The following is a 14,172-nucleotide window of genomic DNA, read 5'->3' as shown; positions in this document are numbered from 1 at the left end:
GGAAAGACATTCCGTGCTCATGGATTGGAAGAATAAATATTGTCAAAAGTCAATACTACCCAAAGCTATCTACACATTCAATGCAATCCCAATCAAAATTGCACCAGCATTCTTCTCGAAACTAGAACAAGGAATTTTAAAATTCATATGGAAACACAAAAGGCCCCAAATGGCCAAAGTACTTTTGAAGAAGACCAAAGCAGGAGACATCACAATCCCAGACTTTAGCCTCTACTACAAAGCTGTCATCATCAAGACAGCATGGTATTGGCACAAAAACAGACACATAGACCAATGGAATAGAATAGAAACCCCAGAACTAGACCCACAAACGTATGGCCAACTCATCTTTGACAAAGCAGGAAAGAACATCCAATGGAAAAAAGACAGTCTCTTTAACAAATGGTGCTGGGAGAACTGGACAGCAACATGCACAAGGATGAAACTAGACCACTTTCTCACACCATTCACAAAAAATAAACTCAAAATGGATAAAGGACCTGAATGTGAGACAGGAAACCACCAAAACCCTAGAGAAGAAAGCAGGAAAAGACCTCTCTGACCTCAGCCGCAGCAATTTCTTACTTGACACATCCCCAAAGGCAAGGGAATTAAAAGCAAAAATGAATGACTGGGACCTTATGAAGATAAAAAGCTTCTGCACAGCAAAGGAAACAACCAACAAAACTAAAAGGCAACCAATGGAATGGGAAAAGATATTTGCAAATGACATATTGGACAAAGGGCTAGTATCCAAAATCTATAAAGAGTTCACCAAACTCCACACCTGAAAAACAAATAACCCAGTGAAGAAATGGGCAGAAAACATGAATAGACACTTTTCTAAAGAAGACATCCGATGGCCAACAGGCACATGAAAAGATGCTCAACGTTGCTCCTAATCAAGGAAATACAAATCAAAACCACACTCAGATATCACCTCACGCTAGTCAGAGTGGCTAAAATGAAAAAATCAGGAGACTATAGATGCTGCCGAGGATGTGGAGAAACGGGAACCCTCTTGCACTGTTGGTGGGAATGCAAACTGGTGCAGCCACTCTGGAAAACAGTGTGGAGGTTCCTCAGAAAATTAAAAATAGACCTACCCTATGACCCAGCAATAGCACTGCTAGGAATTTACCCAAGGGATACAGGAGTACTGATGCATAGGAGCACTTGTACCCCAATGTTTATAGCAGCACTCTCAACAATAGCCAAATTATAGAAAGAACCTAAATGTCCATCAACTGATAAATGGATAAAGAAATTGTGGTTTATATACACAATGGAGTACTACATGGCAATGAGAAAGAACGAAATATGGCCCTTTGTAGGAACGTGGATGGAACTGGAGAGTGTGATGCTAAGTGAAATAAGCCATACAGAGAAAGACAGATACCATATGGTTTCCTCTTATGTGGATCCTGAGAAACTTAACAAACCCATGGGGGAGGGGAAGGAAAAAAAAAAGAGGTTAGAGTGGAAGACAGCCAAAGCATAAGAGACTCTTAAAAACTGATAACAAACTGACGGTTGATGGGGGGTAGGAGGGAGGGTAGGGTGGGTGATGGGTATTGAGGAGGGCACCTTTTGGGATGATCACTGGGTGTTGTATGGAAACCAATTTGACAATAAATTTCATATATTGAAAAAAAAAGTAGAAAAATACCATTAGAAATGGGTAAATATAAATAATGTGATCTAAAAAAAAAAAAAAGAAAAACACTAAAGATTGATTTTACATGAATATGGTAGAATTTGTTCACCAATCTGAATGGTCTGTGACTTTGTCAGCATCTCTCACACCCAAAAGTCTTCTGAAGGCCACCATGGTGGTCTGGAATAACAGTGATGCTATGGAACCCATCCTTCTCTTAGGAGGTTTCCATGGGCTGAAGCCTGTTCGTGCTTGGCTCTCAATTCCATTTTGTCTTGCATACCTGATGGCATTTATAGGCAACATGACCATCCTCTCTGTTGTCTGGAATGAGTCTTCACTCCACCAGCCCATGTATTATCTGCTGTCCCTCTTGGCAGTAACTGACCTGGGCATGTCCATCTCTACACTCCCCACAATACTGGCTGTGTTATGGTGAGAAGCCCAGGAAATCAAAGTAGGAGCTCGCTTTGCTTAGCTCTTTTTCATCCACACCTTCACGTTCTTGAAGTCTTCAGTGCTGTTGGCCATGGCCTTTGACAGATTCATTGCTATATGTCATCCATTGCACTACTCAAGCATCCTCACCAGTGATGTCATTGGCAAGACTGGCTTGGGCTGCTTGCTGTGAAGTGAAGGAGTCATGATGCCTACATCCATATTGCTACAGCGCTATCATTATTGCCAGGCTAATGTGCTCAGCCACCCCTTTTGTCTGCATCAGGATATTCTGAAATTATCCTGCTCTGATGCCAGTGTCAACAACATCTATGGATTGTGTGTGGTCATTATCACACTGGGCACAGACTCAGTTTTCACACTCCTTTCCTACGTCCTAATTATCCATGCTGTTCAGGGCATTGCATCTTTGAAGAGTGCCTAAAGGCGCTCAACACTTGTTTGTCCCAGGTATGTGTGGTTCTTTTCTTCTTTGTACCTCTAACAGGGGTATGCATGGTCCATCGCTTTGGGAAACACTTGCGTCCCATTGTCCATATTATCATGGCTGACATTTACCTGCTTCTCCCACCAGTACTTAATCCCATCATCTACAATGTCAGGACCAAGGAGATTCATCCTGCAGTTTTCTACATGTTTAGACAAAGTAGGAGGCTTTAGAAACACCAGGCGTTGATTTGGAGAAAAACTTTCTCCATCAGATTCTTAACTGTGCAACTTCCTGCATATGTAACTTAGGTGAATTCCATAAATCTCTTTCATTTCTATGCTTCTTCTTTGTAAATTTGAAATTTTGTCATTGCTCTTTCATCTCCCTGCATTTTATGAAGATCATTGTGAATAATACCTTATGAGGTGTTTAATATAGCAATGTAACCTTATTAATGACACATTTTATTGTATTTGAAAATAATAATACAATTGAGATCTCTTAATAATCCAAAGACCTAAACCAGGTTATCTTTGCTAGTCTGTGATTGGTTATTCACCTGCCCAGGGCCAGAATTTTGTGGAAAAACTTGTTTCAACAAAGTAGACTTGTCCTATATTGTACCTGAAATTTGAAAGACCCTTCCAGACCCAATCTTCGCCCTGCTGAATATCATCACTATAACCGACTTCTTAACGTCATCCTTTGCCATTTATCTTAGTGTCCCCCCTTATAGAGCTATTAGAATCATAATCACCTGCCAGTGTTGAGATAAGCACATAAGTCACGATTGCTCACTTGAAGTCAACATATAGTAAGTGGAAAAACTGAAGCAGATGTGCATTCACACCACTGAGATGAAGAGGATGATATTAATCCAGAATATTGATGGTTTTGGAGTGTGTTCAGCCACATAATCAGATTATAACTTGGGACAAAAAAATTAAGCATTCAAATATTAAATACAAAGCAAACATTTTATTTCTGTTTATTGCCATGATGGAATAACAGCTATCAGATTTAGTCTCTCGCCTTAGATAACTAAAAACAAAGTGTAAGTTTATAGAACAATTGTTCTAAGAAACTGGGTAAAAGAAACCAATGACAATGATCTCTAAAAATAGGGGGGCATAATGAGAAGAGCCCAAAGATTTCCCTGACTTACTCTCTGGAAATTTATCAAGTCATGGATAAAGGCAGAGAACCCAAAGAGTCTGACCATCTCCCTGAATTACAGAGAACACCAGAGAGGAGAGAGGTGCATGGAGACTGACACACATGATCTCAGGACATTCCTCAGAAGCTTTCAGTTGTGTACTGGTCAGTATATGTATGTGAAGAAACTACTGAGGCCAAGGAAAGAGCCACCAGAAAGGAGCAGATGGAACAATTCTCAGATCTTATATGTGACTGAGAAGAGTTCTTCTTCTTCTTTTTATTTTTTAAGTAGGCTCCAAGCTCAATGTGGAGCCCAGCACGGGGCTTGAACTCATGACCCTGAGATCAAGACCTGAGCTGAGATCAAGAGTCAGACACTTAGCCAAATGAACCACCCATGCACCCTGAAAAGAGTTCTTACTCTTAACAGAGAGGGTAGAGAAACAGAACGTCTGGCTGTGTACTTGGAAGAGTGTTACTTTAGTAATGGGATGAATTATTCCCAGGCTGAAAGCTATATTTGGTCTTTTCTAACAAAGCATAAAGAAAAGTCTTGGAAGGGGTAAAGCTATTTCCATGTCATTTTATGATACATAAGAATAAAGGTAAAATATATATTTAGAGAAATTTAAAAAATGAGTGCAGTTAATTTGTGCCTTTTGTGTGTGTGTGGAAACCAACAGCCTAGAAAGAGCACAAATTATACTTCCTGCTATATCTTATAGGAATATACTATATGTTTAGATGCCTCTTCTCAGACTATGATGGGGCTAGTAGGCCTACCTAATTCAGTGGATCTGTTAGGAATTTCATTGTAGAAAACACTTAAACAAGATTCTCAGTCATCAGCTTATCAATAATAAAGTTAAAGTCCTTTGTCTTCATTTGTTTGATATTTTAAAAGATCCCTCCATTTGGTTCAGAACTCAGGAACTCAGATAGGAGAAAAAGTTTTTAAATTCTGGAGTGCTTCATAAGTGGCCACACGTATTTTTAAAAAACCAGTATAAGCATGGGGAAATAAATTCGAAGAAATATCTCATAATATTAGGAAGAAGGGAAACAATGATTAAAATATGCAATAAAGAAAAGTATACATAAAAGATCCGTCTAGAAAACTGGTTGCCAAAAAAAGAAGTTACATTAAGAGAAAGAAGAAAAGGAAAATTAAAAAAAAAAAAAAAAAAAAAAAGGGGCGCCTGGGTGGCGCAGTCGGTTAAGCGTCCGACTTCAGCCAGGTCACGATCTTGCCGTCCGCGAGTTCGAGCCCCGCGTCAGGCTCTGGGCTGATGGCTCAGAGCCTGGAGCCTGTTTCGATTCTGTGTCTCCCTCTCTCTCTGCCCCTTCCCCGTTCATGCTCTGTCTCTCTCTGTCCCAAAAATAAATAAACGTTGAAAAAAACAAAAATTTAAAAAAAAAAGAGAAAGAAGAAAAGGATAATCAAGGGATTTTAAATCAAAGAAAATTGTCTTTTAATGTCATAGATCCATACCTTATAAAGGCACAATTCTTTTAGTAAATGAAGATGCATGTTTAGAAATTTAAAGATATAATACTAATGTATTTCAAAGGGGAAAGAAATATCACAAGAGGTTACCTAAAAGAAACAGGAATTACAATGGTATCAGATTCCTTGATTACCGTATAGATGATGGATGATAGGTGTAATCATGCTTATAAAATCATCTGCAACCAAGATAACTGCTTCAGTTTGCTAGGGCTGTAGTAACGAAGCATCACAGACTGGGTGGCTAAGCAACAGAGATTTATTTCCTCACAGTTCTGGAGGCTGTAAGCCTGAGATCATCAGCAGTGCCACTGCCTTCTGAGGGCTGTGGAAAGTGTCTGTTCCATGCCTCCTGCCTGGATTACATGGTGCCCTCCCGGTGGACATGCCTTTCCTCACAGAGCATTTTTTTTTTTTTTAAATAAGAACATCAGTTGGATAGAATTAGGGGCCAAACCTACTCCAGTATGACCTAATTTTAACTTAAATTATTGCATCTGTAATGACCCTGTTCGCAAATGAGGTCATATTCTAAGGTACTGGGTATTAGTACTTTAACATTTAAATTTGAGGGTGGGGGACACAACCAATCATGACTAAATCCATAGTTGAAGGCAAAGTAATATTTCAGTCATGTAAAGATTTTGAAACTGTATCTCCCATTCATTCTGTCTTTGGAATTTATTCAAAGATGTGTTCCAGGAAAGCCAGGGAGCTATCTGGGAAGGCATGAGGTATGAAACAGAAGCGGATCCAAAACAGAGAGTAGAAAAGGGCATTCCCAGCTAGGAACACAAAAAGCAACCAGTTTAAGGGCGCCTGGGTGGCTCAGTCACTGAAGTGTATGACTTCAGCTCAGGTCATGATCTCCCGGCTTATGAGTTTGAGCCCCGTGTCGGCTCTGTTCTAACAACTCAGAGCCTGGAGTCTGCTTCAGATTCCATCTCTCCCTCTCTCTCTGACCCTCCCCTGCTTGCACTCTGTCTCTTTCTCTCTCAAAAATAAACAAACATTAAAAGAAATTTAAAAAAAAAGAAAAGGAAAAGCAACCAATTCAGATTGGAGCTATAGATTTGAGGCCACTAGGAGGTCCTTCAGAAAAAAAAAAGTAATTAGATCCATATCTGTTGTGATATTTTACATTGTAAGTTTCTGAAAGATAATCAAAACTGTTTTTTGTCCAAACTTTTTAATGACTATTGAAAAGAATATATTGGCTTTACAACAATAAAGATGTTGGTCTGGTTTTATATAACAGTTATTTGAATAAATAAACTGTGTCACTGGGACCAAACTTGTTATAATATTTGCTTTTGAGATTCTACATCTCATCCTGATCCTAAAGTTATCTGCCTTTATGGATCCAAGATATCGTTTAGCCGCTCTCAAGACTTGATGTGTCCTAGTTCATACTCACAGAGGAAGAAATGTGCCATTAAGCATTTGTCTTAAAATTTATTTTTATTATGTGTAAAGACCTAATTGGACCCAAGAGAATATTGCATTGTATATGTACAGGTAAAAAAAAAAGTGTAAATTTTCAGGAAATAGCTTTAATGTTTGTAGAGAATAATGGAGAGGATTGGCAAGGTCAAATGAAAGATATTATTACTTCTCATATTTTGTATTCAATGACCTATTTCCTTTTAAATTATTTTTATTTTTTAAAGTTTATTTTGAGAGAGAGAGAGAGAGAGAGAGAGAAGGAGAGAAAGAGAGAGGGAGAGGGAGAGGGAGAGATAGATAGTTCCAAGCAGAGATAATTTGCACTGACAGTGCAGAGCCCCATGCAGGGCTTGAACTCACAAACTGCAAAATCAGGACCTGAGCTAAAATCAAGAGTCGGTTGCTTAACCGACTGAACTACCCAGAAGCCCTATCAATGATTTGTTTCTTAAGCTTAAATACTATCTTAGGGAACTTTCCAGAAACTTTAGCTGTGTGATAAAGAGATATAATTTTTTAAAATTTATCTTGAGAAAGAATGTGTGTCTGTGCATGAGAGTGGGGGAGGAGAAGAAAGATAGGGAGAGAGAATCCCAAGCAGGCTCTGTGCTGTCAGCACACAACCTCACACAGGGATTGATCTCACAAATCGTGAGATCATGACCCGAGCTGAAATCAGGAATTGGATCCTTAATGGACTGAGACACCCAGGTGCCCCAAGAGATATATATTTTTTTCAATCCAAAAAATCACATTCTAAGGGGATCTACATGATTGACTCTACAGTTTGAGTAGAAAATATTTAATATTGTTAGAAGAAAATGGCTCTAGAGTTAGTAGCGATTGGTAAGTGATTCCTAAAGTTGCCCTGCATGAATAATATCTATGGAACTGTTCTTGTGAGGTGAAATAAGAATAAGAATAAGAATAAGAATAAGAATAAGAATAAGAATAAGAATAAGAATAAGAATAAGAATAAGAAAGAATAAGAATATGAAGGAGGAAGAGGTGGAGGAGAAGGGAAAGAAGGGGAGAGAAGAGGAGGGGCAGGACAAGGGGAAAGAGTAACAAATTATAATTGACCACTTACTATGTACAGCTATGTACAGGACACTGTTCTAAATGCCTCAGAGACATTTAATTTATACCTCATATCTACCCAATGAGGAAGACACTATTTTGATTTTCATTTTATAGTTAAAGAAACTGAGGCACAGACATAATACTTGTCACCCAAAGTCATGCAGCTGGCATGTGGCATAGCCAGAACTTGACCACGAGCACTCTGGCTCCAGGGTTGAAATTTAGGCACTTATCAATAGGTCTTTTGCAATCTGTCCAGGTGAAATTGTGGTTGTGGGAGAGAATTCATGCCCAGAAAAGGGTGTGGAAAATGGATCATGGCTCTATGCGTTTAGTGCTACTTGGGGAAACTCAAAGCAGTTATATGAGAGGAGGCTGGTAAAAATTTAGTGAAGAGAAATAGTAATATTTAAAGCCATAAAAAACGCTCTCTATACTAGTTCAAATATTTGAGCTGAAATTAGCTAGCTTCTTCTATATGTAGAAGATCACTAAGCCATAGAACTGGGCCACATAGTCACATTCACATGGAGATACAGTGTATCTCTTGTCACATGTGTCAAGTAATGATGACAATAACTGTGTTTTGTACCCACTCTTCAACTTTTATTTATATACACTTCCTTGTGCTTCTATGTTCCTTAGGGTTTTCTGTTTGGGGAGTAGAATATAGAGGTTTGTGAGCAGTCTCCGAGGACTCTATCCCAGATCACTGTGTTAGGTTGGGGTTAAACTGGGATGTTTTCCTAGAAATATCCCTTAGGTGCTAGAAGCCTAGCATAAAGGCACCTTCCATGTACTGCTCAGAAGAATATAAGGGTTGTGCTGCTTGATGCTGTCTGTGAGTCTTTATTCCTATGGAAGAAAAAGGTGAATCAGCTGCTGGGATCTGGTGAATAGTCGTGGCCGTAAATGCAGAGATATGTGGGCAGAGCAGGCTGAGAACTGGATCAAGTGGCCAACTGCACCAGGCAGGAAAAAAAAACAAAAACAAAACAAAGTTATATCTTTGAAAGGTGATAAGATTATCTTTAAAAGTCTCAGGAAGATCCAATGAATTTAATATTATCCTGTCTGTTGCATTGGATGAAATAAATTTCTATGTCAGCAGGAAGGAATGAGGCCAGTGAAGAGCTGCCATTGAGAGTAGACTCCTAGTGTTTCTCCACAATAAATAACAGACACTCTTCACTTTGGCCTTAGCCATCACCTTTCTAGGCAATGGTTTCTTAATTGGCCGGGTTGTTTATGTTTTCAGAGGCAAATAAGAGTCAGGGCACCTTGCAGTATGTATTCTTTCTCTATTGGACTGAGCTCACAAATAATTATTTATTTTTTTACCTCGGTATGTTTTCTATATTAGAAAACAATTTTTAAATGATAAGAAAGTGAAGCTATAACAGGAACAAAAACAGGGACATCTCTGCTTTTTTTTTTTTTAGTTACAACCGCTGTACCCTACATTCCAGGGTAAGTTTCTTTACCTCCTTCGGAGTGGTATGACTCATCCTGTAGCATTTTGAAGGCATTATTCAAGTGTCTTTCTCATTCCCTTCAGACCATTGCAGAAGTAGATTCTTCTCTGTTGACATACAACAGACTCAGAGAGCTACAAAAAAATACCTTCTCTGGTACCAAAATCATTTGAGGCTTTCTGCCCAGATTTCTGGTGCCTTCAGCTGGTAGGAGTAGCAGCCAGGCAAAAGTTGGCTCCATCACAGTGGCAGAGTTAACACATAAAATTCATAGGTGCTCAGAGAGTACTGGATATGCTATGGAGAGTGAGTGAAAAGTGTGAAAATAGCATCAGAGAGCCCTCCGTTTCCTTTCCCAACTGATTTGCACAGTCCATAAATCATAAACAATGGCTGTTTCAACTCCTGGCCAGGCATCTCAGGGGGCCAGCCCTTATTATCTGGTTTAGTGTCTGCGAGAGGCTGCTGGGCTTGGGTCAGAGTTTTTACATATCAGTCAGAAGAATTCAGGTTTTAATTGTGTGAGTACCTATACATCTGGATCTATAATTTATTTTCATTATGGATTGCTTAAATTTATTTATTTATTTATTTATTTATTTATTTATTTATTTATTTATTTATTTGTTTATTTATTTAGCTTAAAGGTGTTTCTGACTGCCTCTGTAGTATATTAACTTGATCTCATCTATAGTCTTGATGTTTCCAGTGTCACCTCACCAGGGTGTGTTTCCCAGAGTGAAATCACATGCTATTCTTCAAAGTGAATGATAAGCTCTAATTATTAGAAATCTTCACAGAGCTTGCTGTAAGCCTCCATGTTTGGGATTAGAACTCAATTAGCAGGCTGAATGAAAACTCTGGACATGACCTTGACCTGGGAATGGCTGTGTGATATCTCATATATGTCCTTCAGTAACAGACCTACTATGTATTAAACAAGACATCAACTCTATGTTAAAACACTGAGCTAGCAATTTATGATATGGCCTCTCCTTCTCTCTCTGATCTCTCCCTCTCCCTCTCTCTCATTTTCCCCTAGAGAGGGAGCAGATTCACCTCGTTTGATCAGTAATAGGATGATATACCACAACAGGAGCATTTTTCACCCAGAAACATTCTTCCTCGTTGGAATCCCAGGGCTGGAAGGAGCCCATGCCTGGATCTCCCTGCCTTTCTGCTCTGTTTACCTTGTGGCTTTGCTGGGCAATGCCACCATTTTGCTAGTCATCAAGATGGAGCAGACCCTGCGGAGAGAGCCCATGTTCTACTTTCTGGCCCTCCTTTCAACTATCGATTTGGCGCTTTCCACAACCTCTATGCCCCGCATGCTGGGTATCTTCTGGTTTGATGCTCATGAGATTAACTTTGGGGCTTGTGTGGCCCAGATGTTTTTGATCCATACTTTTACTGGCATGGAAGCTGAGGTCTTGCTGGCCATGGCCTTTGACCGTTATGTGGCGATCTGTGCTCCACTCCACTATAGGACCATCTTGACATCCCGGGTGCTGGTGGGCATCAGCATGTGCACTGTGGTTCGTCCAGTTCTGCTTACGCTTCCCATGATCTATCTCATCTACCGCCTACCCTTTTGTCAGGCTCGTGTAATAGCTCATTCCTACTGTGAACACATGGGCATTGCAAAACTGTCCTGTGGTAACATCCGTATCAATGCCATCTATGGGCTCTTTGTGGTTTCCTTCTTTGTCCTGAACCTGGTCCTTATTGGCATCTCCTACGTTTACATACTCCGAGCTGTCTTCCGCCTCCCATCACACGATGCTCGGTTAAAAGCCCTAAGCACATGTGGCTCTCACGTTGGGGTCATCTGTGTTTTCTATATCCCCTCAGTGTTCTCCTTCCTCACTCACCGATTTGGACACAATATACCACGCTACATTCACATTCTTGTTGCCAACCTCTATTTGGTTATCCCACCATCACTCAACCCCCTCATTTATGGTGTAAGGACCAAACAGATACGAGAGCGAGTACTCCATGTTTTTATTCAAAAATAAGACTCATGACACATTCTTGTACTAAGGATTTTGATCCATGTAGAAAGACTTGTGTGTTCTTACTTCAACAAACATCTCCTGGTCCTAATCTGTTGCTGCCAGGTTGAGATGCAAGTTGATTTGTTCCTAGATGCTGACTGATGGATTCCGAGACTTGTGGAAACATCATTGGATCTCAAGTCAAAGGGCTAATGGGGTATCTTGGAAGGAGCTGTGTGGCCTCTGTCTGTATGTCTTCATGCAGAGTCCTTTATAACATTAGGCTACTCTTTTTCTGGGTAAAGAACATATTACATTCGGTTTTTTGAGTTCTGAAATTAGACAAATGTGGCACCAGAAATTTGATCCTATCCTACTTCATGTGTTGGTTCATTTATTTATTCATTCATTCATGTGTGTATGTATTCATTTTATTATTCCTTTAATTTACATTCATTTTGTGTTTATTGTATGTCTTGAATCATTCTAATTGCTAGGGATGAACCCATAAACCTAACCAACACAAAATGGCTGGCCCTGAGGAGCTTGCATTCTGTTATATTCTTTTTACAAAACCAAGTTCATGGGTTCAAAAACAATCATTGCCAAATCTGTAGCCTGAAGTGGAATGATCTGCCAAACATGTAAGATTCAGTGGGATGATAGCCAAAGAAAACATGTAATTTCAAAACTATTTCTTACTAATATCAAGAGTACTATATTACTGAATATCTCTCTGTATTCAGGCCCATAGCATAAGCACAGTGTAGTCATAATTGAATTATGTATGATATTTCTCTCTATCTACATGACGCATGCAGGCCTCTGCCTATCACTTCATTCACTTTTGTTCTCTCAATCTACATTTGACTCTAAGATTCTCCATCCCCAGATAGAAGGCCTCTCATCCTAGACCCATGATCTATCTCTACTTCCTCCACTTACTTTAATGTACAAGCATTTACACCAACCTATGAAAAGTCACTTTTTTTTGTATACTACTGAGCGCTTTCTGTTGATTCAATAATATTTCACATAGACCAAGCAATGGCTTTTTGCATCATCAAACTTGTCATATTGCTTTACATTAAATGTTTTTTCAGACTTTTTAAAAGAGAAACTAAAGTATAACACAGAGCATTGTTCCTACAACTTATGAATTAACAACTTTTAACATTGCAACTCATCTCAAATAAAATGCTTAATAAAAATATATATAGAATTACAGTGGAAATGGCTTTCAACAATGCCTCAAAACAGATTTTCTCCTATTTTTCCAGGATCAAAATGTATCATTTGTGTTTCTGACACACAGACCAGAAACTTTTAATTTTACAACCAGTCACAATATTTTAGTTAGGTCATTTGTTATTAATTTATATAGATTAAAATATTTTGGTTTGTTTCACAACATTGATATTTATATATTCATCTATTAATAGATATTCATATTATTTTTTTAATTTGAAAAATACTGCATTTCCTGGCATTTATTTGTTGGGATTTGTTTATTCCTTGCATTTATGTTAAGACAGTTTATCCAGGTTTTAGAATTTGAGGTAAAATTATTGAGTAGCAGAATTGTAATTAATTTGGACATATTTCTATTTTCTCGATCTTTGTTTTTGATCACTTCTTAAAATTTTCACATTTTCCAATACTTTCCTTTTTCCTAACTTGCTTGCTTTCTTAATTTAACTTTGTTTCCCAGCATTAGTTAAATATTAGTTTTCTACTTATAGTAATTTGTAACTACCATACTCTGAACAAAACAAAAATTTTAGCCCTTTTTTGCTTTTTCCTGTTCTTCTTGTACATATATCTCTCGTTTTGGAATTGTCCGGAATTGTGTTTCCAGGATTAAAAAGGCTTCTTAAATGCCCATTTTTATTTGATCAAATATATTTTTAATGATCTTTCTGCAATAAATCTTCATGAATATCTTCTAGCTCTGAAATTCACAGTTCTTAGTGGAGAATATCTATTTTTCCTACTAGCTACAATCCCATCTATTCTTGCAATATTTAATTGTAACTTTATGTCTAAATACATCCTCATTTGCCCTCATATTTGAATAATGAATTAAAAATTCATAGGATTTTGAAACCAAGTTCTATCCTACCAGCTTTCTGAATTTATTGTCCAACCTTTTGTTTTCCTATAGCTAATGCTATTAATGGAACATATGCCAATCATTTTTCCACTTTTTTGAAAATATGTATATATTTAGAATAACCTTAATTGTAATCTTCTGATATTTAATGTTCTAAATTTAATGTTCTAGATTTATAAATTTGTAAAATTTTTTTAAGGTCTATTTATTTTTGAGAGAGAGACAGAATGAAAGTGGGGGAGGGGCAGAGAGAGAGGGAGACACAGAATCCAAAGCAGGCTCCAGGCTCTGAGCTGTTAGCTCAGAGCCCGACTCAGGGCTTGAACTCAAGAACTGTGAGATCATGACCTGATCTGAAATCGGACGCTTAACTGACTGAGTCACCCAGGTGCCCCATAGATTCATAAGTTTTTTAAAAAGTCATGTTCAGTGTTCAGTCAGTCCTTATTTTCTTATATGATATACACTATATATGTGTGTGCATGTATATATATATATGTATATATATATATATACATATATATACATTATATACATATATAATATATACATATATATAAACTTCTAGATACTTTTATATCTATTACTTTTAAAACTTTCTTTCTTAAAAAGATATTTTTTAATGTTTATTTATTTTTGAGAGAGAGAGAGAGACAGCGCAAGTGGGGTAGAGGCACAGATAGAGAGAGGCACAGAACCTGAAGCAGGCTCCAGGCTCTGGGCTGTCAGCACAGAGCTGACGCGAGGCTCAAACCCACCCACCATGAGATCACGAACTGAGCTGACCTCGGATGTTTAACCACCTGAGCCACCCAAGTGCCCCCAAACCTTATTTCTTTAAATATTT

The 14,172-nt window shown here is 38.3% G+C and overlaps 1 protein-coding gene and 1 pseudogene across 1 annotated transcript; both read left to right on the top strand.

Moving 5' to 3' along the window:
- Window positions 1–1,820: 1,820 nt before the first annotated feature.
- LOC112865719 (olfactory receptor 51L1-like) lies at window positions 1,821–2,776 on the top strand (annotated as a pseudogene).
- A 7,508-nt stretch (window positions 2,777–10,284) lies between these two features.
- On the top strand, window positions 10,285–11,233 carry LOC147576733 (olfactory receptor 52J3). The gene has a single exon (XM_086679440.1). It carries the CDS (start codon window positions 10,295–10,297, stop codon window positions 11,231–11,233), a length of 939 nt encoding a protein of 312 aa, XP_086535566.1. The 5' UTR covers window positions 10,285–10,294.
- Window positions 11,234–14,172: the final 2,939 nt, after the last annotated feature.

Source organism: Puma concolor, chromosome D1, assembly GCF_028749965.1.
Source record: "Puma concolor isolate L17-30 chromosome D1, mPumCon1.1.hap2, whole genome shotgun sequence".
NCBI lineage: Eukaryota > Metazoa > Chordata > Mammalia > Carnivora > Felidae > Puma > Puma concolor.
The sequence above is the reverse complement of the archived record's forward strand: the minus strand, read 5'-3'. Positions and strand labels throughout refer to the sequence as shown.